Below are 13,977 nucleotides of genomic sequence, written 5' to 3'. Positions count from 1 at the left end.
CTTAGAGAATCTGGCCCACTATGAGAGAAGAGTGGAACAAATGGATGGCTGCTGGTAATCATGATCTGACATCTACTGGACAAATGAAGAGGCCCACCATCACTTAAGTTTGTAAATGGGTGAAAACATCATGGTACTCCGTAAAGGAGGAGATCGTTGTACAGTCATTCAAAAAAATGTGGCATTAGCAATGCCAGAGATGGAAGTGAAGACGGTAACTAATATGAAGGCAGCAAAGAAAGTGATGTCAGTGATTGTGAGCAAATAAGCTTCATAAATTCTGACTCTAGCGATGATGAGTTCTTGGGGTTTCCAGAGTACTCAAACCTTTAAGTCTCTCCATTTGTTAATGACAGTGATAATGGTTCTTAATGCCACTGTTGACACTTTACATGGTTGAAATGTTATTCTGTTCTAGTTTATTAAATATTTTATTACACTATTTGGTTCAGAATATTTTTTTTCCTTTTTTCCTCCTCTTATGGTCATGTGCGTCTTATGGAGCGAAAAATACGGTAACTTGTTTTGGTGGATGGTCTGTGTGTTGTAATCACAACACACAGGTGCAATTCATCATGCCACTATCAACCAAATACTTATACGGACTCCTGGATTACTGTCAATACATGCTCCTGATAAAGCTGGGTGCACTTATGGCCAGAGATTGCTGCCACTTTGGACTCCTAAATCCGTTTACTGTATTACCTTGCACTGTTAATACTCTCCTTTGGATGAAAACCTGCAGCATTTGGCTTCCTTGTGCATCATCCTCCAGCCCATAGATCTGCAAATTTGTATTGCTAAGGAGATTGCTGGGGCTGCTTAAATAAGATCCAGTAAATCTTGCTGCTTTTTGTGGATCGTAATGGACATCATTTGGAGAGGGTCCTAATCCACAATATGCGTAAGCACTTTGAGAGGAAGGGGCCTGTGTACAAGCTTCGATTGGGCACCTTCCTCTCCCTCGGTGCATTGGACTCTGGCAATCTACTGTGCATGCAGGGGTACCTGGGAACATGGCGCGGGTACTGCATTCCCGGGGACACCTCTATTGCGCATTCGAGAATCACTACAAAATGGGCACGACAGCCATTTTCCCAGTGATTTGTTGCCACTGCGCAGCCAGCATCGAACCAACAGAGAGGTGAGAATAATTACATGGGAATGCGGTGTGTAAATAATTGGAGTTTAAAGTGACAAAATCTAAAAGTCTAACTACAGCTTACATTAAAAATAAAGAGCTGGTGTAGTGTGATAATTTCTCAACGCGTTTCTTCGCTTACACCTTCTGTTCTGAGATGGACTTCATCTGGAGTGATGAATTCCAGCCCTGTTCCTGTAGAGAAGCCCAGAACATTCATCACACCAATATTCTAGAATTTTTCTCTTTATGCTTCAGTACAGTGTAAGGAAAACACCAACTTAAATAATAATATTATGTTTTATGCTTGCTGCTCTAAATTCTGCAGAAAAAGTTGGTGTGCAGTATGACACTGTACTACACAGAACATTCAGTAAAAGGGTATTGATCAAGCTGCAGACATACAACATTAAGTGCAGCTATCTGTGGCATGTCATTGTCTTCAAAATCTAGAACCCAGTAACTCATGATGTGTATTTAATGAAATCAGCAGGGCTTAATATTAGGTTGTACACAGGGCAATTGTTAGAACTATGTCTGTTGCTATTTGCTAAACAGTAGTTCTATACAATATGTAGCCTATTTGGCTCAGGGACCCTAGAAATTCTACAGTAACAAAATATTAATGTGTATAGACATGATAGAAAATAAAAGTAATAAAGCTGCCCATACACGCTGCGATAATTGCATGCATTTTGGTCCCCATCACACGCAAATTGCATGCGATGGGATGTGTGCGGGAGAGCACGCATCACACCGAACCCGCAAATTGTATGGGCACCTTAAGTTAAACTATTTTTTTTGTATATGAAGAATGTTAAGGTCCTCTTGTTTTATCTATTGTTATAGATGGTTTTTCCAAATATTTTCCACTTTATTGATATGTGTAAAATTGCCTGTTTTTACTGAAGTCAAACCTTTAAAAAAAAATTCTATTTTATACATAACTGTCATTTTGTGGATAATCTGAACATTATTTTTTATCATGCTTCCTGGATTAGAATTCCTCTGTTTGGCCCCTATCCTAGGTAAGACATATTAAAGGTGAACAGATGCATGGGAAACTCCAGCTGATTAGGTATAACAACAAAAAAGTAAAAATAGAACACGGACTTAGGTTTGTGGATATATTATAAAGTGTTTACTTGGGGAAACTGTATGACAGCAATTAAATGGTAAACTATAGCTATACAGAGAATATCCTCATTGTGGCACCCACAAACATTCTACAGAATTAGCTCAATATTTGCAAATATTACATCCAACATAGAAGTCTGGTTTAACTCATACTTGCCGACTTTAGCATACTCCTTTCCGGGAGAAGCCCGGAGAGGAGTGAAAGGGGGTGGGTAGAGGCTTCGTTTTGGGGGCGTGGCACGGGTGATGTCATCAAGCCACCGCCCCCATGACGGGCTGAAGCCTCAACTTGTGGGTCCGTGGGTGGGGGGAGGGGCTAAAAATGCCGCGAAATGCCGCAAATTGCATCATTTAGCCCCGCCCCCTCCCCGCGGACCCGCGAAAGTCATAGTTTTTAGACCGCGGGGAGAGGGGGAGCCGGATCTGTAGGGAAATGCGGGAGACTTGCCCCCCTTCCTGGGGGACCGGGAGGGGGACCCGATTTGCGGGACCCTCCCGGCCATTCCGGGAGGGTAGGCAAGTATGGTTTAACTCTTGCAGTTTTATGCATACTGTATGTCTAAATGAAGTTAAGCATGCTGATGCACATTGTAACCCTCATTTAGAAGCACTTGTGCTACATTTTGATGCAGTTTGGTGCTAAATTGATGTATTGTGATTTGTGAATGCATAACTTGCATTCCTATTTAGAGTTGCTGCCTTGCACTTGCAATACTTTTTGTTTTAAGAAGTGCAAACTAAGTCAAGTGAGGGCATGTGTATGTAAATTAAATACATCCCTTTAATATTTGACTTATTTTGAGTTGCAGAGATCATGAAACTGTTTGCTGTGATACTTCAGTTCTTCCCTTGTATAGACTGGGTACAAATTTAGTAGATTGTGATCTTTGACCAATTTTTGCTATGGTTTCATATGTATGGTATAGTGTTCATTCTAGCACCCGCCATATTTGAAAAACCCATGCACTTCCTGTTCCCTACCTGGGGTGTCGCTGTCTGCTGTGGTGTTTCTAGAACCGGTCTGGTTTGCATATCAGTGCTGTTATACAGACCAAAATGAGCACTACAGCAGACAGCGACACCCCAGGCAGGGAAGAGGAGCTGCACTGGTTTTCAAATATGGCGGGTGCTAGAATGAACACTATGGTAGATGTAACCTGAAGATGAGTGAATTTTAAAGAACATATGTGGAAACGGGACTGCAAGTTCTTATTCACAAAATGTTATCTTCACTTCTAAATCAAGTGCATAAAGTTCAGAAAATCCACATCATCACCTGCTTAGTTGGCATATGATACAGTATGTCAATTAAAAAGCAAAATATCACAATGTGACTCTTGTCAGTCTACTATTCTAATTGTCTTTGCATAAGTCAATAAAAAAATGTATGGAATAATTGCTCTCAACATACTTTTCAAAAGTACATAATAAAATTGTGGTCTGCGCTAATGTTTCTTTGTACTGACAAAGTTATAATTTTTTCAGCTTATTAAAAAAAATTGAGCGAGAAACATGGCGAGAAAGTGGGGTTTCCTTAATTGCCACAGTAACAAGACTGATGGAGAGGTTGCTGGACTACAGGTAAGGAGTGATTGGCCATTTTCTGTGAAAAGATATCTTATGATAATTAAAAAGAGGGAAGAATAAATAAGTGACATTGCTAAGGGGCTGATGAACAGTAAAAATAGTCACAAATGTTGGAGTACTACACGATTCAAGCTGACATTTGAAGTAAAACCCGACCCAAATCTAATTCTCTGCACAAGTAACATCTGCCCCACCTGCAGTGCACATGGTTTTGCCCATCTAAGAAGGAATTTGTCAGAAAGAGTGAACTAGAATAAGGCCCACTGTTATTTCTCATACTGTATGTCTTTCTTATGAGACCTTCTGACTTTGATTGGGAAGTACTAATGGCAAGATGCACTAAGCTTCAAAAGTGATAAAATGGAGAGTGATAAACAACCAGCCAATCAGGTCCTGCCTCGCATTTTTTTAAACACAGCCTGTGACATGGCAGGTAGGAGCTGATTGTCTGGTTGTTTATCACTCTCCATTTTATCACTTCTGAAGCTTAATGCATCTGGCCCCCAAGCTGCATATAATTGTCACTTACAACATACAGCACAGTAGAATGATTGATCTTATTAACAATGGTACTAGAGATAGAGACCTCAAAGATATAGCTTGCACCTTCCTTTTTACAACATTGCTGCATGAGTGATGCTGTCAATTCCTTTGCTGAATATAAAATATAATTTTCTCGGCTAGATAGCATAATGTAAGGTAGTGATTTATAGCATTGTAGTCCCACACATGCCCACAAATAATTGGATGCATAAGCATATTCTGCTATTTCCTGGAGGGAGCAGTGACTTTTTAGAGCATGCAGGTGATGCTGTGTCCTTTGCTATTTTAGGAAAGCACTTACTGATGGTAAAAAGCTCCATAAATATCTAGAAAATATTTCCACAGGATAGTCAGAAGGTTCTAGTGAAATGGGTTCCATTACAAAAAGATATTTGCGGTTTTATTATTGTATATTTAGTAATTGAAATATCAATATACAGTACATGTCTGTTTTAACCCTTTGAGGGCCAACATCTCTGTGAGTGATGTTCAGAATATCTTCTAAAAATGCGCGCCGCTCACATTTGTTATATAAAGTCAAATAAAAAATATTTTGTTAACAAAAAAAAAAAAAAAGATTATATTTCCTATATAAGGTAAACATTACAGGTCATTAGGGTGCATACAAATGTTTGCGTGGCAATTTTTTACACCTATTTTGACAAATTCACTTGGCACACAAAGGGTTAAATAATGAATCGGAAATCATCCGGGTTTAGCCTGTGCATTGTATTCATTAAAATAGTTTTTATCCATTTGTTTTGAAAACCATTTTGTTCTCTAATTTCAGAGACTGTATGAAGATGGGTGAAGTGGATGGAAAAAAGATTGGGTGCACCGTTAGCCTACTGGTATGATGCTTATTGTTAGTACATGCCTGTTGCACTGATGTCTAAGCAGAGATTTTTCTCATTCTGGTCTTACTATTTAATTCTCCTTTCAAACTGGCGCTGGCTGCAATACAAATCTATTCAGTGTAATGATGTCAAATAAACATTTCTCTCAGGTAAAGGACTATCTCCAACTCATCTAGTTTGTCCGTATGACCCATGTAATTACTTGTGAGCAGGGTTTTCAAAGGCTGAAGAGCTTTAATATGCAAGCAATATGATGTTACAATCCAGACTCTACAAAAAGGTTAAGATGTGAACTTGTCTAAAATAATGAGATGCTGTTGCAGCAGCCATACTGGCAATGGCAAGGTTTGACATCTGAAAGAGCCTTGTCACATTTAGCAATCAGGTAGCATTTACTATAAATGCTGTGGGGCCTTGATTATGGGGACAGCAGTTAAGTATGTCATTATAATATGCTGTTTTGTACGTTAAAGAAATACAGGTACACTTGGCGATCAGCAATGATCAGTATAAACAAAACAGACAATTATAGAAAAATATATATATTGCTACATATGCCTAGCAATGGTCAACACAAGAAAGGGTTGACATGAATTTTTAACCTTTTGTTGGCAACAATGTCAACAACTGAGCAGGTAGACCCAGGGCCGGCGCCACCACTAGGCAAATCTAGGCATTTGCCTAGGGCGCCGGCCACTGGAGGGCGGCATTTTGCCCCCCGTGCCGCGGGGGTACCTGTCCTGCGGCGCTGTGTATTTAAAGCTGGCGGCGGAGGCAGCGAGGGGTCCCTGCAGTCAATAAGAAATAACGAGCGCTATCCGCCGGGCTATGCGGAAGCGCTTCTGTTGTGAAAACACTGTCCGCACGCTGATTGGCTGAGATTCAGCCAATCAGCGTGCGCCGTGCGGCCAGTGCTTTCACAACAGAAGCGCTTTCGCATAACCCGGCGGATAGCGCTCATTGACTGCAGGGACCCCTCTCTGCCACCGCCGCCAGCTTTAAATACACAGCGCCGCAGGACAGGTACCCCCCCTCCCCTGGCACCGGGGCGCCCCCACCCCAACTCGCCTGGGGCGCTCCGGTGCCTTGCACCGGCCCTGGGTAGACCTCAAATAGCGTAACGCGTACCCTTGCATGGTACCGGAAAAATTAACTGCCCTGCCACTTTCCCTGTGATTTGTTTTGTGCAGTGTACCCACCCACTGCCGACAAGAGGTAAGTATTAAAGAAATGGATGCATTATGTATGTTATGCGCGCTCCCCAGGACCCAGGGACCTGTATGTACTGCACACCCTGCTCCCAGTATAGATACACAACTGGGAGTTCCCAGATGTTTACAAGTCTCCATCTTTGCTTATAGAGGCACATTACTCCCAGCTCTGCTATAGGCCCAAATACATGAAAATAAACGTATTAATAATAATAAAGTGAATATATAATTAAAACAGTATTATTAAACCTTATAGGCATGGAAGAATAATAATTGTGCAGAAGGATTAAATACTCCACACGCTTGTTATTGGCCTCCTGTACCTCATAACTGAAAAAGCAGTCAGATTTTTTAGCAGCCTGTCTTTTATGCCAGACAAAATATTTTCAATACATGATCATTTTCAAGAATAAAAGCAACAGTTTAGACATCTTAAAGGACATTTACAAAAGTTGGAGGCATCAGAGGAGGCGCAGTAGGAAAAAGGGGGAGTCTGACCAGGTGGTGGTGACTCAAAATGGAGAGACCATTGCTTGCGTCAGTCCCCAGCTAACACCAAGTGGAAAAGCAAAATATTCCCATTTTGAACCAATCCAGTAAAAAAATTTTTTATTAAATACAATTTATATATATTCAGCACATTGCACCATCCCTATCCCAATAAATAGTAATTTTTTATCATATATGTGTGTATTATTCAGTAAAAATAAGCGCTGTTCCACTCCATTGGTACTCAATCCCATGTGGATATTACAGCATAAAGAAGTCCCAAAAAATGGGAAAAATCATGAAAAACTTTTGTCAATCTTCTTGTGTATATCCACTTTGTGCATGCTGACTTTTATTGACTGTTTCTCTAGACACTGTAGACCTAACTCCCAATTACTGCTTAAATAAACAACAATTTGTACTATATAGGGATATATTTTCTACTGTTTACACAATACCTTAAAAGCTTGTACAACCTTATTATGCAAGATAAATCTCATACTAGCACCAAAACAAGAAATGCCAGGTTACAATACTGTATTTAAAAAAAAAAAAAAAAAACTTTAGTGGGCACAATTCTGGAACAAAGCGGGATTTTGTTCAAGCCTCTATAGAGTGATTAAGTGGAGAATTTTCCCATAGCAACCAATCCATCTATAGCCGTCAAGTACACTCGACAACATTTCTGATACACTGACAACAAAAATTAAGAGATACTGTAAAGAAAAAAAACATTTTGTATCCTCTGTACAAAAAAAATGTATCCAGATTATTTTGCTATATGTGCTTCCAACTGTGAATGTTTGAAGGTCCCAATAAGATGACAACTGGAAATGACTGTACAATCGCTTGATAAACCAACTCAAAAGAAGAAACCAAGTTGGATAAGGTCATGATGTCGATGGAGTGGTGCAAAAATTTAGGGGAAAAATAGTCTGCCAAATACTTAATTTTATACTTTATTAATGTTAATTTGTGCCAGTTCTTATGTTAATTTAAAATAGTGTGATGGAGCACACAAGTTTCTTTTATATTGGAAAACTACAGATGTTGCGCCACTCATTCAGTGCCGGGGCTCACCAGACCACCCCTACTGGCGATCAGATGCTACATTTGACAGGGACGCGCGCGCATCCCAGTTTCCTGTCGGCTTCAGGGAGACTGGCAGGGTTGGGGGGGGAGCGGGGAGGTGGGGGACCGGTGGCGAGGCGGCCGGGACCTGGGGGGAGCTCCGTTGTAAGGGGACGCGTGCGCATCCCCTTCCGGCGGCTGTAACTGTCAACCTTTTTAAAAATAAATAAAAGCTTCTAACATACCCATTAAGTGGCTGCCTAGAGTCAATTGCAAGGGTTTTGGGTACACAATATTTTTTGTTTTCACACCTCCATTTCTGTCCATTATTTTAGTTAATCTTAACTGTCTCAAATTTACAGATTAATAGTAGGTGCGAACCTATCCCGCAAGATTGGCGAAGACCCTGAATTTAGATGTATAGAATAACGCACCAGTGGTATGCACCAGCAACCCCCTGCAATGACGTTTAGACACTGGAGTGCACTGAATTGCATGCAGGCACTAGAGAGGCAAACTGCTGGAAGTCGGTTGGCAATAACACAGATGGAAACATGGACATCGATATCAGGAATGGAGCAGAAACTATAATGGAACATAGACATGAATCCGGAACAGGGCAGGGGAATAGGAATTACAGTAGGAACATAGTGTTAGTGAAGAACACAAAAGCACAAGTGTGACACTGGATTATGGTTTAGGAGCCTATACTTTGGTACTGGAGTTATGTCGGGAATCTTTTTATATGGTGTAGTCCAAATTTGGGTTCCAAAGGAATATAACTTTTTGTTATATTCCCTTTAAGTGTAGTACAGAGTGGCATGTGTATCCTTGTGGGAGCCATAGCTGCATGTAGTAGCCTGTTAATGAGAGACAGTGCAGCAGGTGTAGGGGACCTCCCAACTACTCCCCTAAAGGCCACCAGAGAGCTGCTGGATCTGATAAGTGAGTATCACAGTTTTATAAGCAGTGTATACAAGGTGTTGGATCTTAATGAAATGAAACCCGGGACATCTAACAATGATGTTTGACTTCAGCTGTGAAATAGTGCTGATTTATATCTCTTCACTGCGTGCATACCTGTACTTCAATGTCATGTGTTTGGAGAGTCCTTTGATCATTGTGACAACATTGTTAGCCATCTGTTGCATGACAGGAATCAGCATGTCTTCAATGTAAGCTGTGTAATGCTGCAGTTGGAGTCCATTCACCTGCATTTAAGACCAGCACGAAATGCACGTGTTAGTCAAATATGATTGGTTCCATCAGATATGCTTTGCAGTTAGCTTCCCAATTTTAGAGAATGAGGCCTGCCAATCGCAAACTTCAGGACATGAAAGATCTTCGTTTCCATCTCCCTTATTTCAGCTTTTGTGTATGTGTGGCCTGTCACTTAGTGGAAGGCTCCGATTTTTGGTGCTTGGATCTCTTCAGATTTAAGCAGCTAGGAACATGTCCGTCACGCCACAAGTTGTAGTTAGTTTTGGGAAAGTAGGGTCAATTTTAAATGTTACAAAAATGGTGTCTAATTTAAACTTGATCACAGGACAACTTTGTTCTCAAAATGGGCAAAACTGTGTGCACTGCAGGTGCAGACAGTTAGATTTGGGTAAGTTGTGTTTTTTCTGTGCAGGGTTAATATTGGCTGCTTAATTCTTACACTGCAATTTAGATTTCAGTTTGAACACATCCTACACAAATCTAACTCTCTCTACGCAAATTAAATTTTCCCCACCTGCAGTAAAAGATAATTGTGACTATGAGTTTACGTCATTGGTATACATTGCTGTTTTTTTTTTTTTTATACAAAGATTGTTGATTTGCTGTAAAAAGTATGTTAGATTATACAAATTATGAATGGGCATGCATTCATTTTCCTTCATTGAACTGTAAGAAATAATATTTTGCCAAATATTTTTAGTATCTAATTCAAATCAAACTGTTTTCCCCCAGAATTTTTATAAAACTGAATTGAACAAAGAAGAAATGTATATAAGATATATTCACAAACTGTATGATCTGCATATGAAAGCACAAAATTTCACAGGTAATTAATGTTATTTCTTTGTATTACATTGAGCTTTGTATTATGTTATAACATAATCTGTCATTGTTAAATAATCAGTTCAAGAATCGTCTACTATGGGGTTTTCCAAGATGTTATGTAAATCTGTCACACATAGGGGGGGTATTCAATGCTGCAGCGAGCGGCCGGCGAGGGGGTTAAACAGCGAGGATTGCTGAAAACCAGCGATCCTCGCTGTTTAACCCCCGCGCCGGCCGCTCGCTCTATTCAACGTTCTGGGGAAATCCTCTCCGTCACAGGACGGCGAGAATTCCCCAAAACAGCGAGACCCGCGGCTACTGAAGAAAACTCGCTGTTTTTAGCCGCGAGTCTCACTGATTCTGGAGCCGCATCCGCCAATTCTCCCTCGCTCAAAAAACGGAGCGAGGGGGAATTGGCGGATGCGGAGGGTGTGTTGAATGCCGTCAGGGTTAGTGGTGACAGCGAGCAGGAAGCCCTGCTCTCTGTCACCACTCGCAAACAGCATTGAATACCTGCCATAGATTTCTCTATTATATGAAAACCAATGGCATCACAAAGCTGGTTTTGGGCCACACCCAGTGATACGAGAATGCCGGCTACACCACTGTGACTGGGAGCTGGGAGCTGCAATGTAATATTATACTGCAGTGCCTGACTTCTGTCCCTGGGAAGAAGCAGGCAGTACAGTAAGAGATTCTAGGACAGCTTAGTGTCTACTGGGATACTGAAACAAATAGATATATCGGCGCTAAATTCTCACAAATTCAATCTCTATTTACCTCATTAATACAATCTCTATTTAAAGCGTTAAGGGTGTAGACCATATACATATCTGAATAAAATCTAAATTTGTTAAATGTAAGTAATCATGCAGATGGTTCCAGCAGCGGTCAGACCGAGAAATGCCTTTCCCCAAGGAAAACAGTAAAAAAGAAAAAGTATATGCGACGCGCTGAAAACAATGTATATGTTAAATTATTTAATAATGCTTAAAAATAAATACATACACATTTTCACTGGCCAGTGTTAAAAAAATTAAAAAAATTATCATCATTTTTTGAATTTTTTAACAGTGGCCAGTGTATATGTGTATGTATTTATTTTTACGCATTATTAAATAATTTAAGATATACATTGTTTTCCATGCATCTCATGTACTTTTTCTCTTGTACTGGGATACTGGGCATGCCTTCCAATTGATCTAAAATGGGGGATTACACAAGGCCGCAGCGCCAGAGTGATGTAAAACAGGAGTGCTCGAGAGGCCATGTCTCATTTTCATGAGCTCACACGCCCTTTTTGGAGTTAATGGTTGCACTAGGTGAAACTGATGTCGATGCCACCACTGATTAAATCCTTCTGTTTCTATTTATATCTTCAGAACTTATTGTTCCATAGTGTTAAGAATTGGGAATGGCACATAGAGATGTACACTATGGCTTCAGTTGAGCCAAACAGAGGCTTTTGGCACCTTAGTGTCTCAGCTGTGCTCAGTGTCTTTTTTTTTTTCTTCCTCCAAATAAGCATTGTTTTACCATAACTAAATATACTTTAAGCAACAAAACTATTCCTTATGCTGATCAATTTAATGTGTACATGATGTAAGTCAACACTGGACGTCTTTGCAATTTTTTCCATGCAATGGAATGCAGTCAGGCACAGAATATAGGCCACATATCATTTTAGTCAACAGAAGCTGCTTGTGTGTCCTTTATGCACTATTTTGTAAATGAGATACACAGCAACAGAAAAGGTTGCTCGTTCAGCCTCTACCATGCCACACAGAGCTCAAATGTTATATGTATCATGACTTGGTGCGCACGGTGGATAGATGTATGTGGGCAAATCTGTTGTTGCTTTTTGTAAAATATTTGATTTTTCAAATGTGTAGTTAAAACAAATATATAGTTTTACAATTATACGATGGGCTTTGGAAAACATAAGGTATTTTTATCCTCTTATTTTTTTCCCCTAAAAATGTTGAGTAGTTTTTATGTATTCTCTGTAGTACAGTGTTTCTATTCCTCTGCAGAAGCTGCTTACACTCTTCTGTTGTATGATGAGCTACTAGAATGGTCTGATCGTCCACTTAGAGAGTTTCTCAGCTACCCAATGCAGTCAGAATGGCAGCGGAAAGAGTACCTTCACATGACCATTATCCAGAATTTTGATCGAGGGAAAGTAAGTAGGCTCCTTATCTCACTACTGTAACTGTATTTTGTTTTACTCTTAGTAATTTAGTTTTTTTTCCCCACTGTTCTAAATGTTTTCAATATCTTAATAGAAAAGGACAAGCTGATTCAATTAGCTACAAGTTCCATCCTGTGTTATGGCAGGTTACAGTAGCGATGGTTTATTTGCATAAGTAGTGGCATGTCTATGACATACCATGGCAAATGAGATAGCAGGATACTGTATAAGGTAGTTATCGGGAAATAAGCAAACTTTATCAGAGGATATTAAACTGTGTCAAATGGTAATTTTATGCTGCTTTCATTAAAGAAAGTAAAATTGTTTTTATTTTTCCAGCAAATATTAGTGTTTACAATATGTGGGTACATATTATGGAGGTATGGTGATGGGGAGGGATTGTTCAACACAAGCCTAAATCAAGAGTAATATTGAGGCTGGCCCATAGGGGGCAGCCACCAGGAAAAAGGATAGTCAGTGATCTGCCCTACTTAACAGAAATATGAAAGATACCTGGTCAGAAGCCATGGGCCTGACTGGGTAATTGCAGCACACATCAGTGTGGCCCCCACTACTAAAAGCAGTCGTATCTTTTTTACCTTAAAATTTATTTTGAAACCCATGTTTATTTGTAGCAAGTTTCCACAAACAAAGGTTTCTGGCAACAGGTGTTATCTGCATTATCTGCATTATAAAGTCTTACAACACAGCTAATTGAATGGTTTTCTTTTAAAAATGTAAAATGTTTGTTTTAATGGAGATTTTACTGTTACATTGTGGACATTGTTGAAGTGAGCATTATTATATTGTGTCCTATATATTCTTAGTGTTCCAGTGTTTCAGGCATACTGTTTCCTTATTTCAGTTACAGTGCATCTGGAAAGTATTCACAGCGCTTCACTTTTTCCACATTTTTTATGTTACAGCCTTTATTTCAAAATGAAATATATTCATTTTTCCATCAATACCCCATAATGACAACATGAAAAAAGTATTTCGGGAGATTCTTGCAAAATTATTAAAATATAAAATGAAGAAATCACATGTACATTAATATTTACAGCTTTTGCCTTCAAGCTCAATATTGAGCTCGGGTCTCGGGTGCATCCTGTTTCCACTGATCATCCTTAAGATATTCCTACAGCTGAATTGGATTCCACCTGTGGTAAATTCAGTTGATTGATTGAGTTGCCAACATGCACCTGAAGGACTCTCAGACCATGAGAAACAAAAGTCTCTGGTCTTATGAGACAAAGGTTGAACTCTCTGGTGTGAATGCCAGGTACAGGTATCATGTTTAAAAGAAACCAGAAACCGCTCATCACCAGGCCAATACCATCACTACAGTGAAGCATGGTGGTGGCAGCATCATGCTGTGGGGATTTGTTTAAGCAGCAGGAACTGGGACACTAGTCAGGATAGAGGAAACCATTAATGCAGCAAGGTACAGACACAGCCTGGATGAAAATCTGCTCCAGAGCCCAGACGGGGCAACCGTTCATCTTTCAGTAGGATAACGACCTTAAGCACACATGCAAGATATCAAAGGAGTTGCTTAAGGACAATGTCCTGACTTTAATCCGATTGAACATCTCTGGAGAGATCTGAAAATAGCTGTGCTCCGATACTTTCCATCAGGGGCGGACTGGGCAGGGTGCCATGTGCCCCCCGGGCTGCTGCGGGCCGGCGGAGGCACATCTTTAG

General features: G+C 40.1%; 1 protein-coding gene across 2 annotated transcripts in view; it reads left to right on the top strand.

Moving 5' to 3' along the window:
- Positions 1 to 13,977, top strand: part of DOCK4 (dedicator of cytokinesis 4) — a 357,536-nt gene that overhangs the window by 281,570 nt on the left and 61,989 nt on the right. The window contains exons 33-37 of one of the 2 annotated variants that reach the window (XM_083182740.1): positions 2,143 to 2,169; positions 3,764 to 3,859; positions 5,199 to 5,259; positions 9,990 to 10,083; positions 12,116 to 12,264. In XM_083182740.1, the coding sequence (XP_083038866.1) occupies positions 2,143 to 2,169; positions 3,764 to 3,859; positions 5,199 to 5,259; positions 9,990 to 10,083; positions 12,116 to 12,264 (427 nt within the window). The remainder of the gene's footprint in view (positions 1 to 2,142; positions 2,170 to 3,763; positions 3,860 to 5,198; positions 5,260 to 9,989; positions 10,084 to 12,115; positions 12,265 to 13,977) is intronic. The other variant, XM_083182741.1, reaches the window with a different exon arrangement.

Source organism: Crinia signifera, chromosome 4 (assembly GCF_055691185.1).
Source record: "Crinia signifera chromosome 4, ASM5569118v1, whole genome shotgun sequence".
NCBI lineage: Eukaryota > Metazoa > Chordata > Amphibia > Anura > Myobatrachidae > Crinia > Crinia signifera.
Note: the sequence above shows the minus strand (reverse complement) of the source record. Positions and strands in the feature narration are given on the sequence as shown.